The 13525-nt window shown below is 43.7% G+C and overlaps 1 protein-coding gene across 2 annotated transcripts; it reads right to left on the bottom strand.

Moving 5' to 3' along the window:
• Window positions 1-5: 5 nt before the first annotated feature.
• Window positions 6-4614, bottom strand: adad2 (adenosine deaminase domain containing 2). Of its 2 annotated transcripts, XM_037269365.1 has the most exons (11): window positions 4492-4588; window positions 3332-3387; window positions 2091-2231; window positions 1914-1979; window positions 1701-1829; window positions 1437-1587; window positions 1190-1360; window positions 885-1099; window positions 570-804; window positions 337-469; window positions 6-255 (listed from the first exon to the last, which is right to left on the bottom strand). In XM_037269365.1, exons 3-11 carry the CDS (start codon window positions 2200-2202, stop codon window positions 145-147), a joined length of 1323 nt encoding a protein of 440 aa, XP_037125260.1. In that variant the 5' UTR covers window positions 2203-2231; window positions 3332-3387; window positions 4492-4588; the 3' UTR covers window positions 6-144. The 2 variants fall into 2 exon arrangements, with proteins under 2 accessions (XP_037125260.1, XP_037125259.1); XM_037269364.1 differs by lacking the exon at window positions 3332-3387 and having other exon boundaries at window positions 4492-4614.
• Window positions 4615-13525: the final 8911 nt, after the last annotated feature.

Genomic DNA, 13525 nt, shown 5'->3' on the forward strand with positions numbered 1-13525 from the left:
CTTTAGGGTATATTTTGAACAATTTCTTTCCAACAAAAACACTTAACAAAAATTTGGATTGTAAATTTGAGAACAAAAATATCTGAACAGTTCCCCCCTGCCCCCCAAACAGAACTTGAATGCCTAAACATGAAGGAGAACCGTTCAGGCGCTAAAGATGTCCACCTCCTTTTTGGCATTCCAGGGGCCGCTGCGGTTGCTTAGGAAGTGCTGCTTGATTAGCTTCTTTACAGTCTGGTAGACGCTTGCGTCCACCTGAAGCGCACACACAAACAAATACATCCACATGAAGGAGCTTAAAGCTTTAGAGCTCAGCAGACACGCTTTGAGACCCACCTTGACGCTGTGATAGGTGGGCCGATCCAGCAAGCAGCTGAGTCCGCCCAGCTGAGCTGCTTTACGGAAGTAACTGTAGAGTGCTCTCTTGCACAGCCTGCTGGAGAAGCCGGGCCCGCTTACCGACGGGGAACTGCAAGGAAAAGTAAGTCAAGATTTGTGAAAAAATACTAATCAAATTGTGAGCATCATCTTGTTTCCATTTCTTTCCAACAAATTGACATGAGATGTACCGGTGGTCAATGAAGCCTTTCCTGCTGTCAACCACTTCAATGTCTTTGTCTCCAAGGCACCAGTTGATGCTGAGGACATCGTGCTGCGGCGACTCCTCAATGGGCTTAACCTCTTCGCAGCACAGGAACCTGGTGTCATATTTCTTGTAGAACGGTGGCAGGATGTCCTCCCAGCCGTTGCCCAGGCATTCATTGATAAAGTCCGACAAGTAGTCGGTGTACACCTTCTGGCCACCTTCGACGACATGACAACTTCAGAACACAACCCCTACTAGACTCGATGATGACGTATCAACCTAGTGTTGCTAGAATTACCGAGCACCATGCTTGTGATGTAAAGTGGCTGGATGAAGTGGCTCAGCAGAGCGCCCTGCACACCCACAAAGGTCCAGAGACACAGCTTGTCTGTGCCCGAAATGCAGCACACTTTGGCCGCCCAGTGGTTCGGCTCAAGTACGGTAGCGGGCACCAGTGAACCCTTGGCGTTATAATACAGCTTTAGGGGGGTCCAATTGTTGAGGTAGGAGCCCCTTAAGATGGCAACAAATGAGCTTGTCATTTACTTGGTAGTAGGTCATACTAGAGACAGGTATGCGTCCATTGTCTGAACACATTGGCACCTCATGTAGACGTTTTTGGCAGCTCCTTCAGGACACTGATTGGTGTAAAGGTGCAGGCTGGTCTTGGCTTTGAGCTGAAGCTGCGGCCCGGCTCCACAACTCTCTAATATGCATGCTTCCTTGGCCCGCGGGTCGGTGTCAAAGAAGAGCAGAAGCTGCTTGTAGAGGAACCTGAAGACAAAGATGGGATCTCAAACATAGAGTTTGTAGGCGTGAAGGTGGCTTATGATAATGCCAGTCAGCGCACCTCTGGAGTGCCCGCCTGGCAATGATTATGGCGTGACAGTCGTGCACCATCGTCCCGTTGAAAACAAGCCAACCGGTGCAGCTGAAGCAACCGGTTCCCAACGCCACCACCTGGTAAGAATCACATGCACGCCCCGATGTGTCTGTCACTTCTGTGGGGGGGAAAAAAACAAGTTAATTTGGGGAGATTCTGTTTACACTCGGTTGTATTTTTTCCTAAAGTTTAATTTGATGGGCTTAACAGACACTACAAAGCGAAACGTAACTCTCACGAGGACAAACGCCGCCATGTGGCTCTTGCAAGCTTGGAAATCCGGACTCATCTTCAAAAGGCTGTCGAATTTGTTGCTGCTTAATACCGTCACGTACTTTTTGTGGAAATCTGTATCCCAAACTAAACCATAGCAAGTGTGAACAATTTCAACAGGAAAACAAAACATGATGCAGGCCATGAGCCCGTTTTTAACAGGCGCTGAACCTGGTGAAGAAGATGGCGTTTCTATGGCTGTTTCACTGGAATCCTTGTCAATGACAGCAGAGTTGTCTTAAAACAAATACACAAAGATTATTGATAAAGAAATAATCGAACAGGATACGAGGGCTGATGTAGTACAGTTTCAAAGACAGCTTGACAAGTACATTATGAATGCATAACCTTTTACAACCCCTGAGTCCAGGATCTCCTCCACAGTGATGTCTTCCTCCAATGTTATGTCTTCCTCCAATGTTATGTCTTCCTCCGGTAGCAAACTGTAAGCATGGGACATTCTGGCGCTGGGATGTAATCCTCAAATAACTATGGAAAATAACAGCGAAATTCGGTAAACGTCATCAAAAAGCACCTGCGGGCGGTTGCACTTCCAATTAGCGGCACCCCTCGTACTGCGTACATGTGCTTCTATCTTGCTGTAGAGAAGGTAAATAACAATTTGTTTATTACTCCATGTGCATTTTCAGATTGTTACCCGTTACTAATAAACTAGAAAAGTAATGAAGTATAAATATTAACAGCGTTATAATAATACCCGTCGAAGTTTCCTAGCATCCATTACACATCCGAAAACTATTATTCGTATTCGTTTTATTCCAACGCATTGTCTCAAAAATTATATTAAATATGATAAATAATACAGAAAAAAATTACTCACAAGTTCACAACTTTTTGTCGTACGTTGTTCACAATATGTGGCGTCGACAAATAGTTGAACAGTAAAGAGAAAAGAACCCGGAAAGATAATTGTTCGTCCGCGAGTAAACGTCTTCCTGATTGGTTCAATGTTTACCGCGATCTCCAGGGACCAATTAGGCATCATCTTACTCACAGGAAAAAAAAAAATACTTAACAGATTTAAAGTTTCGTCGATATTTTTAGCACTAGTGTCCTTGAGTCAACTCTGCACTAATCTATGAGTTTTATTATGTTTTGATGGTCTACTAAAATTTTCAATGTACATTTACAGTAAACTGGGCCCTCTGTTTTACTGTTCAACATCAATACAATTGTAATGACATTTGAACATGTAGCATGCTTTCATTTACTTGCTCTATTCAAGCTAGGACTCAAACCCAAAATCCAAAAACTGTGAGGCAGACATGCCACCCATGCTACACTGTTTTTTTGCAAATAAATCTCAACTCAAATCTGTATCGGTGCTCCAAAGAATTGAGATGAAATGAAAAGGTGGCACTTGTCATTGTTTATGTATGGATGCAGTAAATAAGCAAATAGATACAGAACGGTTTGGGGAGTTCTATGAATATCAAATTGTGAAGATGAATCCTTCACACACGAGGACACGTGAGCAATCACTGTCGCATAAGTGCAAAGCATTATTTGCACTTTTGATATGTTCCCTTGATTATTATGAAATTCAATACTATTTTGCTCCTGCTTACCTTAAGAGAGCCAAATGGGGCCTTGTAGAGTGTGTGTGTTTGTGAAATCACTCCTGCTGAGACACAATGGAAAACTTCCCTAGTGTCATCCTCGCCTTGTCTTGTCTCTCGTTTCTATTTCTACCCCTTCGCCCCCTCCCCATTTTTGTCTTATGATTTCACACCCACGCAGCCGCTTACGGCTCACAGATTTCCCACTTTTTATTCCTTAAAAAAAAAAAAAAAAAAAACGGCGAGGACACTGTCCCCTGTGTCCTCGTGTTTAATTTGTTCTTTTTTCTCTCCATTTATTGTCACAGCTTTTTGTGTTGGAAGATGGCAGAGAGGAAAACTGTGATAGTGTTTTTAAGTCAGCATATGTTGTGAGTGAGAGAGGCCGCGTGTTGCACATGTGAAAGTAAACACTGCTTGCATGATGAGCGTTTTCCCGGCAAATCACAGCATTAAGTGGTGTTACAGGAAAACAATGGATTTGTGTCAATCTCTCTTTTGTGTCAACTTTTTGTTTTTTGTGTGGCTGGACTGGATCAGTGGTATCTCTATTTATTTCAGTGGCAAAAGATGATGTGAAATGCTCTTAACTCAAATGTCCTGCGTCCTCTTCTTTTTACTATCCCCGTCTCTGCTAATCTTTTAAGACGGGAGGATACAGAACACTATGGCCGCCTGCTCTTACCCTGTGGATGCAGCTTCATACATCTTTAAAGATGAGAGGGAGGCTCCACTTTCTCACGCCTCGTAGGACGAGGAAGGAGAGAGCGAGAGAGCACACGCCGACGTGCCTAACCCACACACTGAGTCGTGAAGAATCACCCTTTGTCTCACTTCTTTCCCCGCCTCTCCTGCATCGTGAGGTACTCCCCGAATATCGTGCCACTCTGGACGAATCTCATCAGGATAATAATTATTCACACGCAAACATCTGCCTTTCCTTCTGTTGACCTTCCGTTTTGCTTTTTAGCCATATACGTCTATATATGGTACATCTGAAATTCTAAATATGGCTAGCAATATTGTGAAACGTGTGTGTGTGTGTGTGTATATATATATGTGTGTGTATACTGTTAACGTAAGTGTGTATATCCATCCATCCATCCATCCAGACTTTAAATATTTAACGATCATATTCCTGCCAATGCTAACACATATGTAACGCTTACCACAAAGCTCCTTTTCCCTCATTAACATCTTTAACTGCGCCGCTCACGCCTGTCCTGTAACATCACCGTCTTTGCTCCCATGCGTGATGAGGCTCATATACCGCCTTCTGACACATGCTGAGCTATAAATAACCTTTCGCGTTTGCGGCAAACGTGTTCCGTTACTTTAACATGAATGAATTACATAGCTGTGTGCAACGACTGCCTCTGATTAACCTCAGAATAAGGAATGTAGTCCTAAATAATGTTGTCTACGTGGCACTCATAATAGTTTGTTGCAGAGGATAAAGACTTTATGACTTTATGCAGTGTTATTGTCTGTTTACGTGTGTTGCTTCATAGTTTGTGTTCAAATATCTCTTGCTTAAAAGTAACACCGCAATAATGGTGTTATTTCGCGTTAGCACGGCCATTTAGTTTCCGATCATTTTGTTAGCATTAAGTGAAGGGACAAAAGTCTTAACGATGAGTTTGTTTTAACGACACAATGTGTATGCCACCTTAAAAACGTTTGGAGGCACTATTGGAAATAAACGTATCGTCTTACATTACAGAACAGTGGAAATCTCTCATGCGAATGCAGAACAGATTTGCCTTGCATGTGAAAATGTCGGGGGGAGGGGGAGGAGCGCCCCGTCGTCATCGCAGCAGGGGGGAAGACGCAGCGTGCATTTTCACATCGGCGAGGGTGCGAAAAATAGACTTTTCAAGGGCCTCAGCGGAAATGGTTCAGTTGGTACACTTAGTCAACCATGGGAGGCTGGGCCATATGTTAATTAAACATTAAAAAGTTGCATCTTTTATGATGGATGGAAATTGAAGAAGAAAAAAAAAAGACTCCCATGTTTCAAAATAGGGATGTGTACGAGTGTGTTCATGCACACGGGGTCTTTCCCCACAGCGGTGCCGTTTCTCTCTCAGGTGCCACTGGTTACCATGGCAGCAACATCCGCTCTCTTCCTTCACCCCCCCCTTGCCTTCTGTTGCTCTCCTCCCAGCATCCTCTCTCTTTCTTTCTTGTTCTCGCCATCTTCTGCCGACCTCATTCTCTCGTGCCGCACCAACAAACAGGCCAGCGACCTTTTCTTCTTTTTCCTTTTCTTTTTTCGTTACGTGGCACATTAACCAGGATTTCCCTCCTCCGGTGGGAGGACTCATGGCAGGCGGCTATGAAAACGTCAAACACAGTGAACCGAGTGGAAAATTATAAGTCACATTTGTCATTAAGCTCAAGATGACATCCACTACACGCTGTGCCCCAAATAAAAATGTGTTTACTTTAGTTTGAGTTTTTGCTCATGTTGTTTCTCCTTTCCAAACACTGACTGGTTTAATAATTTGTGTAGGTTAAGATTGAACAGAAAAACACTTATGAGGACATTTTGACGATTTAGGCTTGTTTTTATTTGGACTTGGATGCTTCGTGTGCGTCCGCACCAAGCCAGCTGTACAAACATGACTACCATACTGTGCGTGTGTGTCAGCCAGGCCAGTGGGTGATCAATATGGACTGTAAGTGATGAGTATAATGTGCCTCTGTCTGTCAAGGGACATCGAAGAAGTAATGCGGCCTGCGTGAGGGAGATTTATTGCTATATGACCCCCTGTGAGTGTGTAACCGTGTGTTGTTTGGTTCCATTGCAGGGCCGCATGTGGAGGGTGTGGATTGTGGGCAGACTCCCCAGCCTCTGCGCTGGATGTACGATAACGATAATCCAATTGAACTGGCGGGACTGGCCTGTGGGATTCACTGCTTGTGGGTAAGTGTATTTGTGTGTGTGTGTGTGTAACCCGATCGCCTCAGGTCTTGAATGAATAAGAGATTAAGGTGTGCACCATGGCGTGTGCATGTTAGTGCGTTTTTATTGACTTTTACTCATCCTTTTCTTGCTGTTGCTCTTTTATTTGTATTTATTATATTGTTATGTCATATCATTATTATATTATCTGATGAACAAATGAATAAAAAAAAAAAAATCATCTTCCCTCACCATTCACTCGTGTACTCCCCCCCCTACTTGGCGTGGCGGGTCGTTGGCAGGCGGCACTTTTCTCCGGGCCAAGCGCAAACAAATGGCAGCCTCCCTCAGCGTGGTGCTGTGACACGCACATGCAGTGAAACACACACACACACACACACACACACACACACACACACACACAGTTTGCCATGCACGCATAGGCTACGTATGAAGGATTCATGACCACACACAGATGGAAGTATTGTGAAATGCACTCCACAAACTGTGCGGCGTTATTAGCATAACCCTGTTTCAACGTGAATCCAGAGCCACGCTCTCGCCCGCATCTCCCAGCGGAGATGGCGCCGTGGCCTGCTTTCACTCCAACAGGGCGGAATCAGGATGCATTCAAGCCAACTAGTCCCAGATTGGGCGCTCGTGGTGACGACGTAATGAGCCGAGAGCAATATGTCGCCTGCTTGCCTCCCCGTTTTGCAACCCGGAGCAAAGCCCGACTGCGCTCGCTCATGTGTCTCCCTTAAGTCGACAAAGGCTGCTCATCACAAACCTCACTCACATCTCCACAGAATTTGATTAATGATCCCCGGCGGTGCGCTGCCATCTAAATAAAACAGCCATCTATCTGTACTAGTTGGAGATGTTTGCATGGAAAAGGAGCCGAGAGGTCAAATCAGGAGGGGGTTGGATGAAGGAGCATGCGATTATGAAGTGGGGAGGGCGATCGTTTGAATATGCAAAGAGAGGAAGAAAACAGAATTTGCATGCCAGTTTGTGTCGCAACGTGGCATCGGATTCCTTCAGCACACGCTCTGGCCTGGATTGAATTTGCCCCCGCTCTGGTTTAAATGCAGCTAGTATATTAAAAGTTTGTGCACCTCAGGATATTAGTGGCACCTTGAGATACACGTAAAGTTTGCTGTCCAATAAAATGTTAAACAACTAGCCCATTTTACCCGAAGAACGCTCTTGCTAGCTTAATGCTAACTCATAGTGAAAATCCCCACTGGTGGTCTAACACAACTTTGATAGCTGAGTGGTGTTATAACTCTTGAGGGGACGGACGGATATTTGAGCACAAATGCTGGAGACGAACATGATCGTAGGCATATATACTTTATCCTCTGGATTTAAATGAACACCGCAAAATGACTTTTGATAGAGAAAAAATATTGACTGCGCTCCTTTTCACTTTCATCATTCGTTTATAGTGTGTGTGTGCTGTTCCTCGGAGGAGGCTGATTGCTTTCCAGCAAATTCCACAGACACGTCAGGCCTAAGTATGAGCAGGGATTTAAAGACAGAAATCTACTATAGTGATAGTACTGATGAAATATCAGTGTAATCTCAGCAGAGATACTTTGGGATCAGAGGAAAAAAAAAAACCTCACCAGAATTGGAATAGATATGTAATGGAGCATTTCTAATCCAATTTTGACCTGGTCATCTGTCTTGTTTTTCTCTCCTCGCTTTGCAGCACACGTTGCCAGGATATTAGGCCTCGCCTGTGTGCCGCAGCAGACACTGGCGATGTCGGGCTTCATCCGTCGCGCTTTCGCCGCATCCTCTCAAAGCTATTTATGGCAAACACGCTGAGACTGACGCTGGCTTTGAAGGAGGGTGTGTGTATACATATGTGTGTGTGTGGGAGGGTTTAGAAGAGGTGGGGTGCAGGGATGGCCTTCAGAGGAAGACTCTTCTATTACTGTTGATCAATGTGGATGGGGGTGAGATTTGATCAAATTGAATGATCGCAGGTGATGGCCAAGCAATTCTGACCAAAGAATGTCAGAGACCTTTGAAGACATCAGTACAACTGACTGTTCATTTTGCATGCGAGCAACTATACATCCCCGGTGGCGTTGAGAGCTACATATAGTCGGGGTCAGACAGCATTTCTCTTCATCACCAGTCGGCGTGTCTCGTGGCTAGCATGTCACGTTAGCGTCAGCGCTCCAGCCAGCCATGCATGTGCCTTGGCCTGCCCTGCAATGGGAACGGCACTATCAGCACTTTGTCTCCTCTCGCTTGTTTGGAGGTTGATGGTGGCAATGCGTGTGCGTGTGCATTTGGGGTGGGTGACTGTGGGCTCAAATGTTAACCAAACACACCCGCCTACTCCTCCATCTTGGCTTCTCTGCTCTGCTGCTCCGTTGGTGACTTTGTGTGCAGCCGGCAGTCCCAAAAAGCTTCATCAGCTAAATTACTGGAAGTTAGCTGTCTCTGTCAATTAAGTCTTCACATGGCTAGCCTTGCGGAGTTTACTTCCTTTACATCCCCCCCGTTTTGTCATCTTTCATTTTCGCCCATTGACATCTCTCCCTTTCATTTACATACATATGTGGCTAATTACATTATCTATACATCACTCTGCACTTCCTCTACTGCTGTTTGCAGGGCGGGCCTTTGGTGCATTTCTCTTTAGTTACTCAGCAAAAGTTTGGGGGGGAAATAAGAGTCACAGGACAAGGGGACCCGAAGGTTATTGGATGAGAAATCACACTGCTCTCATCAACACCATCGGGCTCATCCAGCTTCCTCCCTATGTCAGGCTTATTTTTCAAGCTGTTAACTGTCATCCAGTTTACGTTTACTGTCAAACTAAACATTTACTAAAGACATTCCCACTTTGTGTTTTGAAAACAAGTCTTTGCCATAGGAAAGTCTATTTAGCGTAAACAATGCTTAACGCCATTGACATGCTAATTGTTAGCATCAATATCCTAGCAACGGATATTTGAAACACAGTTTACACGTAGGCAGATGATTTTGCATTACTCACAGGCATATATTCTTTATCCTCCGCAAAAAATGAGTAGTACTGTTTATGAATAGTTTTGTCACCTCAAAGCACCTCTATCATGTATTTTTACAGACTGTGAATCACATATGAGCCGCTTTCCGAGGGCACTTTATCAAATCAGGCTCGCAGATGGCTTTGTTTCCAAGACAACGCCATGCTCATTATCAGTCGTCATTATTGAGTTAACGCACTCTGCTGGGCGTTTTTTTTTTCTTTTTTTTTTTCGTCAAGTGTTAATAATTCGCTGCAAGACGACACCGGCTTCACGCCATCAGTCACACGAGTGTCTTGTTTACAAGAGAAGGTTCAATTAGTGCGACTCGGGTCTTTTACGAGGCTCATTTCTCATTTGCCGACCACGTTTGCCGCTCTGTGTGTGGTACACGCTTATCGCTGCGTACATGCAGATGTGACCCAGTGAGAGAGTGAGTCACATTGATAAGGTCACATGGGCTGCCGCTGCTAGAGGTCCGACTGGTTTCGCATAGCAATCCTTTGACTTTGTATGCGCCGCTTAAGAAATAATCCGTTGCGTCAATTCTTATTCAGAAATTTTGTACGGGCCTCTGAGGACTTTATGAAAACTGACGTGGATGGCCTGATAAAAAAATGCTCTCCCTGTAGTGTGCATGCTAGGCCAGTAACCAGCTATATTATATTTATATATTATTTTTCTATTATATTTATATATTATTTTTCTATTATATTTATATATTATTTTTTCATTATATTTATATATTTTAAATACACTATTATATTATATTACAGTTCAGTTCCTTTGCCCTGTGAATATCTTTGGAACTCTTTCCACCACTGCAAACTACAACCACAAAAAAGCACATATAGTTTAATTCTATTCTGACAGTGTCAATTAACCTGAACATTATTGTTACTTTTGCTTTGGCTGATGAGTGTACGTTGTCATTCATCCATCTTTAATGGGCATTGTTTCTATTATTGCATGCGTGTGTGTGTGCATGCCTTTGTCGCTGCCCTCAGCTGCTCTCGTGCATTCCCAATGGAGCAGCAGTAACAACAGGGGATCATAAACAGCAGCTGTGCCTGGATAGGCCAAACAGTGCACCCCACCAGCCCGCTGAACTTCGACAACATTCTCCAAGATCACTTGAGAGAAATTCCAAGCTCACACCTTGATTTATTTATTTATTTATTTTTTGTGGATGCTTTGCAGCTTCCCACATTAGAAATACAGGACTTCATACCACCATCATGTTATGGGTGGTCAATTAAAGATGGACATTTAACTCCACATTCTGGAATAGGAAAATCATTCTCTGAATGTTCTGAACTCCTGTTTCACTGTTGTATTGTGCAGAATGAATGCCTGAATGAGTTGTGCCATCGCATAGCATCATTGACTTCTTTCTGTGAAAAAAAAAAAAAGTATCCTCAATCACGGAAATTCAATTAATGACAGAGAAAAGCAAATGAAAACAGAAAGCCTAGTGGCGTTGACAGAACGGCATTAACTATCCTACCCTCTTTAACCGTATACATGCAGCTTTAATGTTTGTTCCTATGGTAACAGTAACCAGAGACACCATGTTGGTGTTCAATCACATAGGGAGGTCAGCCATTGTTCTTGCCAATCAGATCATCTATCACACCCACTCGGTGACCTGAAATTTCATACACGTCCCATTTGGGTGGCCAAACACCAGATCACAGTTGAGTTTAACATTGGAGACCTGGCTTATAACGTTCTCATTTGTAAAAGAAATCAATACAAATAATTGTTTGATGTAATAGTGTACACACCACTTTCATCACTAAATGTTGTCACACTAAAGCAAGTATAGAATAGTTTCAGGTACAAAGTGTTGGTGAAATTGGTACCTGTATCTCAAAGCAAATGACTTGTGGGGTTCCCCATGGGTCAATCCTGGGACCGCTATTGTTCACTGTGCAGCCAATTTACAGCAAGTCAGGCCTCTCATATCTCAAGGCACCCCTGTACTATCTAGCGCTAATCACCTCAATAATTGAAAAATATTGTATTAGCTGGTTGTATTCCTATTGATATTCAATCACAAAGAGAATAGGCAGACAAAAGTGGAAAAATTAACGAGATAAAGTAACGCCGCAGTCTGTTTAATACGTCCTCTTCTAATTTTTGCCAACAAACTGGTACTCTGATCACATTTATCTGTAGTGCTGCACCATGGTGAGCTTTCCTTCCACCTTGAGGCTATTTTTACTTTGAAACAGTCTGCATTATTTATGCATAAAAATCCAACCCTAGAATACGACTGACCTATTTGTATTTTGTTCGGGTGCCAAAAGCTCTCAAAGTCTTTGTTGTTTTCACCTTAATCAGACAACTTCTTCTTCCAGCTATTGTCTTTTTTTCCTTATCCTTATTTCCCTCCTTGACATCCAGGCACCGTTGGTTGCTATGGTGAGGGTGTGGGTGCAAAAATGGAGGACAGCGATTGTAAAAGTACCACAGACAGAAGGATGTGGGCTTGGCAAAAAAATGGAAAAAAAGGCAGCAGCATACCGACTGAAGATATCGAAGGTCAAGGTTCTTTCATCTTATTACTGGACCTTCAATAATCTAATACATGAAGAAGCAAGCTAACAACAGCCGTGTCACATGTCTCATCTGTTGATGATTCAGCGCTGCCATCAAGTTTGTCTCCATGGAGCGTGACACCTCCGATGTAACCTCCACGTCAGCGCTCCACGTTGTCATGGTAATTCCATCATTTAGTTTTGCCTTTAGAGAGAGGCACCACACAGACCCTTTTCCGATCAGCGGCCATTTTGGCTTTTAGAAAGTCCATGGTGGGCCCTACTCAACGTTAGAAAGAAACATCATGGGATGATGTATTTTGAAACAAGAGCAGTCGACAAGTTTAGAGAAAGCAATAGCCATCACCTCTCTAGTTTGGTGTTTAGTGGAGGTAACAAAATTAAGATTGTTTCTGCAGTTTGGTCATCCCTAACAAAACGCTCCTTATGAACTGCTATAACAAAGGCTTCAAAGTGGGAGCAGGCATGGTCATTGGTTTATTGTCTTCACAGAGAGGTGGTACAAGAAACAACAATAGCGCATTGTGTGTGAGGGCTGAAATTTGGAAAGTGGTACGTTGCACTTTTTTTTTCCAAGTGTTAGCAGCTGGATCACCAGGGGAACTCTTCCAGTCCTCAAATTGGAGGAAAAAATTGTACATAGATACAATTGGTTCTTTTCTGTGTACCTGCCTACGAATCGCATGTGAAATTAAATAGAGCAAAATAAAAATCTTTTATCAGCTTGAATCTGAAAATGTGCCCGTGAGCGAGCCAACCATGACATGATCAGCCAGGCTGCCTGAAGATCCGAAGCCACTTTCATATTTTTTGAGCACATTTACATCAGAAACTTACTCATTTAGAAACACTCCTCATTGATACCCTTCTGCAAATGATCTTATCTATTGTTTCTAGTCCGTCTCGGTGCGTGTGTGAGTGCATCAATGCTCTCCTGTTTCTGCTGGCTAAATGGCTTCCTCCGACTTGGCAGAGCTCACTTTAGACCTAGCTGTGCATCTCAATGAGGCCTGCTGCAGTGTGAGTCAAAGCATGTCAACGCCGAGGGAGCATTCACGCCAGGGGCTAAGGTGTATTTAAGACGTATGTTTGGGGTAATGTTTATCAGCTCAGAGGTCGTCCGAGGCTGTCCGTGTTGAAAAATAGCCCATTTTGGTCCCAAGTGGTCTGCATGGCCAATGTCATTATGGGTAATTACCAGGCTGAAAAAAATGGCCACGGTGACTCAGTGTTTGTGAGATGTGGCAGTGAAAGTGTGCGTGCGAGTCGCTGTGTGTGATGGAAACTGGAATATTCCACAACACTGCGGTTTGTGTGTCCATGTCACATATGCTCTTAGTTGTCTGTAGTATGTGCAATCCAGAAAGATCCAGAGTTGTGCACTATCATGGTAAATATGAATTGAACACTTAATGCATCTCGTCATTCGTAGACATGAAATGGTGTGATCGCTAACGCTAGCTGCTAGCTAGCTAGTCAGACGAAACGACGGGAGTAACTGCCACCATGCAGCTATCGCCTCTCAAGCATTGATTCAGTTTTTAAACCCCCTTTACGGAAGAACATATGGTTCCTTGTCCCATATAAGAGTACACATGTGGCTTGTTATCTATTATTTATTAGCTCAGCAAATGACGGCTGTGTAAAACAAAATGGTGTGCCAAAGCGCAAAGCTGAGCGGAGTCTCAAAGCCACA

The sequence above is a fragment of the Syngnathus acus genome, chromosome 14, assembly GCF_901709675.1.
Source record: "Syngnathus acus chromosome 14, fSynAcu1.2, whole genome shotgun sequence".
Lineage (NCBI taxonomy): Eukaryota > Metazoa > Chordata > Actinopteri > Syngnathiformes > Syngnathidae > Syngnathus > Syngnathus acus.

Bases quoted from the DNA above. Each gene is read 5' to 3' on its own strand.
- adad2 (XM_037269364.1), bottom strand. From the start codon at position 2,202: ATGTCCCATGCTTACAGTTTGCTACCGGAGGAAGACATAACATTGGAG. The intron at 1,980-2,090 runs GTTATGCATTCA...ATTTGTTTTAAG, and splicing joins GGACTCAGGGGTTGTAAAAG to ACAACTCTGCTGTCATTGAC. The intron at 1,588-1,700 runs TTACGTTTCGCT...TCCCCCCCACAG, and splicing joins GGCGTTTGTCCTCGTGAGAG to AAGTGACAGACACATCGGGG.